The 7,176-nt window shown below is 34.0% G+C and overlaps 1 protein-coding gene across 1 annotated transcript; it reads right to left on the bottom strand.

Annotated features, from left to right (window-relative positions):
- Window positions 1-5,472: 5,472 nt before the first annotated feature.
- On the bottom strand, window positions 5,473-6,175 carry LOC127086803 (calcium-binding protein PBP1). The gene has a single exon (XM_051027620.1). The coding sequence runs from the start codon at window positions 5,995-5,997 to the stop codon at window positions 5,650-5,652; it is 348 nt and encodes a 115-aa protein (XP_050883577.1). The 5' UTR covers window positions 5,998-6,175; the 3' UTR covers window positions 5,473-5,649.
- Between the last annotated feature and the right edge of the window lie 1,001 nt (window positions 6,176-7,176).

Genomic DNA, 7,176 nt, shown 5'->3' with positions numbered 1-7,176 from the left:
CATCAAAGACATCAGAGTCAAGCCCACTATGGAAGTAACCTGGGAAGCTCTGAAGGATCAGAGGAAGATGCCTCATGGCCTTGAAAGGTTCTTCAAGAATGAACCCAGAGATGCCATTGCTATCTACCTTCAGGATCGTCTGGATGAAGGCATTGATATCTCTGATTTCCGCCTTGAAGACTGTCTGGACTCTGTAGAAGATCTGGTCAGATACAAAAGAGGTCTTTCTGAGAAGAAGATAGCTGAGGAAGCAAGGAAGGCAAAGAAAGCCAGACTTGGAGAAACCTCTGGCACCAAAGCTTCAGCACCTCTGAATGTCTCTTCTGGTAAGTCCATTCCTCCTGTCTCTTCTGAATCTGTAATGGCTTCCTCTAACCCTCTCTCCTCTCAACCAATATATACCACCTCTGAAATACCACCCTCAATCACCAGAACCTCTCAACCTCCACCTGTTCTAAAAATTGCTCGAAATTTCACAACAACCTCTGACCCTAATCAACTATATCACCACAGCTCTTCATCATCCTCTGAATATGAATCACCCCCTTACCTTTCCCCTTCTTCTGACCAAGAGTTATCTGATCATGAGTCATCTGATCAAGAACACTCTGACCCAAACTCCCCAACAATAGCTGAAATTTATGCAAAAAATTTCGCCCCACAAACTCAAACACAAACTGAAGTAACCTCACCCCTCCGAACTTCTATTCCACCACAACAAACAACAACCTTACCCTCTGAAACTCAACCATCTGATCCTTTCACCTCTTATATCACCCCACCAATCATTCCCGCTGTACCTGAACCAGACTCTGACCCCTTAGATGTAAACCCACTCTATGCTTCTTCCCCAGATTCTGAACTTCAACCAGAAGCAGAATCTGAACCCCAGCCAGAACCAGAAACTGAAACTCCCTCTCTGAATCTCAGCTCCCCAAACTCTCCAACTAATACTCCTGAACCTGAACCTGAACCTAAAATTATCACACCTACCCTTGAGGAGGCCATTATACAGGTTGCAGAAGCTTCAGTCCAGAAGATCAAGTCTCTGGCTAAAAACTCTGAAGTTAGTGATGATCCTAAATCTGTTAGGACACACTGGAACAGAGTCATTAGTTGGATGACCTCTGAGTCTTATAGGCTGAAGAGTATCTCTGAACAAGTCAGAAATGGCTATATCAGAGACTCTGAGGAAAGGCTCCAAGAGAGACTGGCTAGAGAAGCTGAGGCCAGAAGGTTAGAGGAGGAAAGATTGGCTGCTGAAGCTTAAGCTAAGAGGTTGGAAGAAGAACGCCTGGCAAAGGAAGCAGAACTTCTAAGGATTCAGGAAGCTGAAGCCAAGGCTAAGGCAGATGCAGAAGCCCAAGCTGCTGCTGAAGCTGAAGCTCAGCAAGCTCTGTTTCGGGGGGAGTCTTCCTCTGCGATCCCTCTGATTCTTAACACTCTGAAGGAGATCAAGCAAGATCAGCAAGAGATCAAGAAAGATCAGAATGAGCTTCGTGCCAGGATGGACAAGCAAGATGCTCTGAATGAAAACATCCAGAATATGTTTGCCATGTTGCTTCAGAGACTTCCTCAACCTCCAAACCCTTAGGCACTTAGGATTTATTTATTTATTTTTTTTTTTTGCCAAGTGTTTTTGCTTCTGTTTTCTTTTTTAGCTCTGATATTCTGTTGAATCTAATGTTTTGACTGCTGTTTGCCTTTGTGCTTTTCAATGAAGTGTTTTTCTCTTTATTATTCTTTTTATTTTTTATGCCTTTTTGATTATGCCAAAAAGGGGGAGAAATTATTAAATAGCTCTGATGAAAATTATGTCTAAAACCTTAAGCATTCTGAAACAATTATAGAAATAGTTCTGATATAAATAGCTCTGATTAGATAATAGCTCTGATTAAATAACTCTAACATTAAAATTAAGAAATTGCAGAAAGTTTTCAGAAATCTTATTGCTTGGAAAGCTCTGGTAAGAACTTCTGAACTCCCTAGTACTAACTCAGGGGGAGCTTTTGTCTATCTGATCTAATATTTTTCATGTTTCATCTGATAATTTTATTTGTTTTGTCATCATCAAAAAGGGGGAGATTGTAAGAACAAAAAGTGTTCTACAACAGATTCCATGATTTTGATGATAACAAAGGATGAAACCAAAAATGGCACCCTAACGAAAAGTGTCTAAGTGTGCAGGGTTCTATAGAAAGAAGAAATAAATCTGATGATGTCATCAGATGCAAAACAAGATCAGATGCAAAATCTCAAGTATCAGAAGCATCTAAAGAGGAATCTCGTTTCAAGAAGCTCTGAATCTGGACAAAACTACAAGTATCAGAAGCATCTGAACATGAAGTAAAGTCTAGAAGCTCTGACTCTGAACAAATGTCCTCTGTAAACTCTGAAGTTATCAGCGCCATCTGAACTCTCAAGAGATAACATCAGAAGCCAGTTTCTCCAGATACACAAAGACTCTAATCAGAATTGTTAATCATGATGAAGTAACGTTTAAGCCAAGTTAAAGTTCTGCAAATGGATTTCCTCAATTAGAAAGAGACGTTAATCTCCACTTCCAAGAGAGAAGATACTAATTGTGGTAAGTAGTCACTTCTAAGATGAAAAAGTCTACTGCAGAAGCTATTAATGGAATGGCGTAACTACATCTCAATATCCAACAGATTCAACGCTACTTCAACTCTACTTCAACTCCTATAAATAGAGAAGAAATCTCATTCAGTAAACACGAAGAAATCACTAGCCAAAACTATACTGAAATTATATCACGCTCAAGAAAAACATCTTTGTTCTTCAAAGAATTTCACTAAGCTTTTGCTTATCAAGTGAAAAATTTGTTCTTAAGTTTGTAATATTTGCTTTCTTAGAAGCACTCTAGATTACACATCTTGTATCTAATTTTTATTTGATTTCCTCAAGTGACTCTTTGTAGTCTGTAGACTTGAGAGGACTAAGAGATTTTCTTCTCTCTTAGGGGTTGTTTGTAATCTTTCAAGATTAGTGGATTAAGTCCTTGTTGAAGGCGAAATCACCTTGGCCGGGTGGACTGGAGTAGCTTTGTGTTATAAGCGAACCAGTATAAAATCATTGTGTGATTTCATTTTGCAAAAGCGCTTATTTTTTTTCAAACAATTCAAACCCCCCCTTTCTTGTTTTTCTCACCTTCAAAATGATAATACAATGTGATACAAAACCATAAGCAAAGCAATCATACAATCTGCCTCAATCTATCTTATTCCACTTCCACGTCATGTGGTAAACGTTCGTCCAATTACATTATGGTGTGAAATAACTAGACTAAAAAGGAAAACATAATGTAATAACTCATAGATACTTCTCTCTATATCATATTCTTTTGCATTAGCTTCCTAATGCATCCATTTTTGTATCAATTAGAGTTATCATTATCGTTTTATGATGGAAATAGGGAAACAACTCATAAACATACATAATAATGTAATACCAACAACCAAGTTATAATATACTTACAAACATGATTTTATCTCACCAAGAAATATAACATTGAACTGTCTTTCCAACGCATCCGATCGAGCCTCATTCCGAGTTACAAAACTCATTTTAGAGTGAAAATAGGGGAACCAATCAATTGTTGGACAAGAACAATCGATTGCATCAATATTCTGCCATGATTTTTCACTAAAATGGAAGGGACCAATTGATTGGTCCATGGTGTCAATCGATTAACACCTGCAACTTTTCCAAAAATCACATTTCTAAACATGTCTTCTTCTATCCTTTACCATTCTAAACCATTCCAAACCATAGACTAACATAAACCCACACCAAATCAAGTGATTATGAGTTATAACTTCAAGAAACAAGACATAACACACCAATCCATATCAACCACAACATGACTTCATGAATCAACCAACACACATTATAATCATAACACAACAAAACCAACAAAGCACCACAAATCATTTTGTAACAACAATCAAACACAAGTACCATCATAGATTCACACAAATTCTAACTCGCAAACCATAGTTTTTATTCCCCCAAAGGCTAATTCCTATCTAGAACTCACCTTGTAGAAGAAGAAGATGAAGTTTGGTGAAGAAGATGAGATGAAATCATGGTGTTGTTGATAATAATGATGATGATGATGGCTTCCATGGCTATCTTCTTCTTCTTCTTCCTTTCCTTTTCCTTTTCTCCCTTTTCTTCTATTCTTTCTTTCTTTACTGATAACTATTTCTTCTCATTTCTCTTCTTATTCTTATCCTTTCTTTTTCTTTCTTCTTATCCACCACACATATATATTATATAAAATATATAAATAATATATAATATTAAGTAGTGATACAAAATATCTCAATTGATATTTTATCTTCAAGTACCAATTGAACAATTATTAATGTTACCAAAATATCCCTTCTTATACTTATTAATAATGGTCCTCCTCTTTTAATAAAGATTGATCTCTTCAGAGTTCACTGATTACTCTATTGGTCCCAACTGATAACACTTAGAGCACATATGAGCTCAAATTGTTACAACTGATAATAGATAGAGTACATGGAACTCAGTTGGTCTCAACTGACAACCAATTGATCATTTAAGGGAATATGAGATATTACCTATAAGACAAATTGAAAAATATTAGAAGGTCCATTTAAACCCATAACATGAGGTTATTTATATAAGCTTATTATTCCTATCCTTCAGTTTGTCCTGTGAAAGATGGCATATTAATAGAAAAGTTGAAAAACTTCAACGACTAGTAATCCATTGAATAACGACTAATCAAGATCTTATACAATTTTCACTTAAATACACGTGCTTGTATGCATATGCAACAAATTTTTGGGATTCAAGGAGTAGTTAAATTTCACATCGTTTAGAAATAAAGATAATTGGTATATATGATAGGTGACCGACACCTTAGTTACCTTAATATTTGGAGTGGATATATGGCGTCAAGGTCTTTTAAATCCTGAATGTTCATCTCATTGACATTCCTAATATTTTTCGGACTCCTCAACAAGTGGTATCGAAGCCATGGTTATGCTCGGTATGAGAATGGAAGTGAGATCTTAATATGAATCAAGACTAGTGATATGTGTGGCTCACACTTATGAATGAATTATTGGTTAGATTTCACTCGATGAAGAAACAAACATGAAATCTTAGTGTGGATTAAAATTAATGATATAAATGACTCACATTTATGGAATATTGTTGTTTAAGTTTGACCTTAACTAGAAATAAAAAAAAATATATTAAGATTATAGAAGAGGTGATTATACCCATCCTAAATAACAAAGTCAAGTATTGCCTTATACTTTTATGTTGAATTCTTACTCAAAGTCGAGATTGTAGTTTTTATCTTCAATTTTTTTCTTTCTCCCTCTTATATTTAGTGTTCAATTGACTCTTAAGGTATATATTCAAATAAAAACTAATTTACTTTAACAAAAATCCCAAATACAAAAATAAACATAGTCAAAACATATTCAATCTCTGTTCATTAGGATGAATGATTGTAACTTGTAGTACACGTATATATTTCTCTTCTAACCAATTTCAATTGTAAAAAATAAAAATAGTCAATAGTCAATAACATCATAAAAAATTAACAATGGTTTAAGAAAGACACATAATATTTAAGAAAAATGGTTATGAATCATGATCGTTGAATTCATTTTGCAAAGCTTGTTGAAGCAAAGACCATGATTCCTCCATTAACTGAGGACTCAATCTAAACATCAAAACACAAAACTCCATCTCACTGAGTTCACCATCACCATCAACATCACCTTCTCTCATCATGCTCACTACTTCATCTTCCTTCAAATCCTCCAAACCCATCAATGCACTGTTTTTCCTTAAACTCTCCAAAGTTATCACACCTTTGTCTTTGTCCATAAGTAACTCAAACCCATTACTTAGTTCCTTCATTAAACCTTCACCACCTAGCTTGTTCGCGATTACCGGTAACAAATCCTCAAAATCAATCCCAGCCATAACCTTAATAATATCAAAAAGAGAAAAGAAAAATAATTTGGATAATGTAGAATATGAGATATTTGTTTGATGAGATTGATGAATGAGTATTGAACTGTTTATATAGATACATAAGATAAGATGAAGGGGTTTCAAGGAAAGAGGAAAAGAAATTTGATGAACCTTTGTTAGATGACAGCAAGGGAACAGAGAATTATTAGCTTTTGATTATCAAGAAAAAAAACAGGACCGTAATTGCTTCCTTATTTCCTAGAAGTTTGCCAAGGGTATTTGTGTCAATTCAGATTATTAATCTAATCGACTTTGACTAGGTTCTTTCCAGCAACACTGTTTCTACGCTGTTATTTTATTCACACATTATACATTAAGGAACATGTGAAATTACTTGATATAATATTTGCATATTCAAAATTAAGGAACATGTGAAATTGTTTTTTTTTTTTTTTCAACAAAGAGATTATTTTGACTAAAACTATCAAAATATTTAAATACGGTAAAAGATTTCACCCTTGATTTAAAGAGAAAACTCTAATTTTTTAAGTATTTAAATTTTAAATATTGCAATTTTTTTTATTATCTGTAATGTACTTACTGTATAAATAAATTCTTCTTTAATTAGGTTTGAAATAGAAGTTTGATTATTTTTAATATGAATGGCAAAGGATAAGAGTTTAAGAGTCTTTGAAAAATTAAAATAACTAAGACTTAAATATGGAAATGAAAAAAAATGGTGGAAATGTAAATGTAATTCTATAAGTTACTTTTAACAAAAAAAAAACTCTATAAATTACTTTTCCATAAAAAGTTATATATGTTACTTTTCCTATACTACTCCCTCTATATTTTTAATATATAATAAAATTAAATAATAATTAATTTTTGAATCCAATAAATATCATACACAATGAAATTCAATTTGGTATGAAAGTTATTAAAAGAGGGAGCAAACTTTATCACTTTAAAGATGATGCGGAACTCCTTCTATTTTAATAACGGACGTAGAGATGAGTCTGTTCTATTATATCCTTTTAAGGTATAATATACGTGAAGGCTTGTTCCCCATTTTTGGCATTAGTTGACTTTCTCCAATATTTGACCAAAATAATGAATCAATACAAAAACATAGGTTCACACCACTATTCACAAGATTTTAGGGACCTTCCCACCTGCCTTTTTAAT

Source organism: Lathyrus oleraceus, chromosome 5, assembly GCF_024323335.1.
Source record: "Lathyrus oleraceus cultivar Zhongwan6 chromosome 5, CAAS_Psat_ZW6_1.0, whole genome shotgun sequence".
Taxonomy (NCBI): domain Eukaryota; kingdom Viridiplantae; phylum Streptophyta; class Magnoliopsida; order Fabales; family Fabaceae; genus Lathyrus; species Lathyrus oleraceus.
The sequence above is the reverse complement of the archived record's forward strand: the minus strand, read 5'-3'. Positions and strand labels throughout refer to the sequence as shown.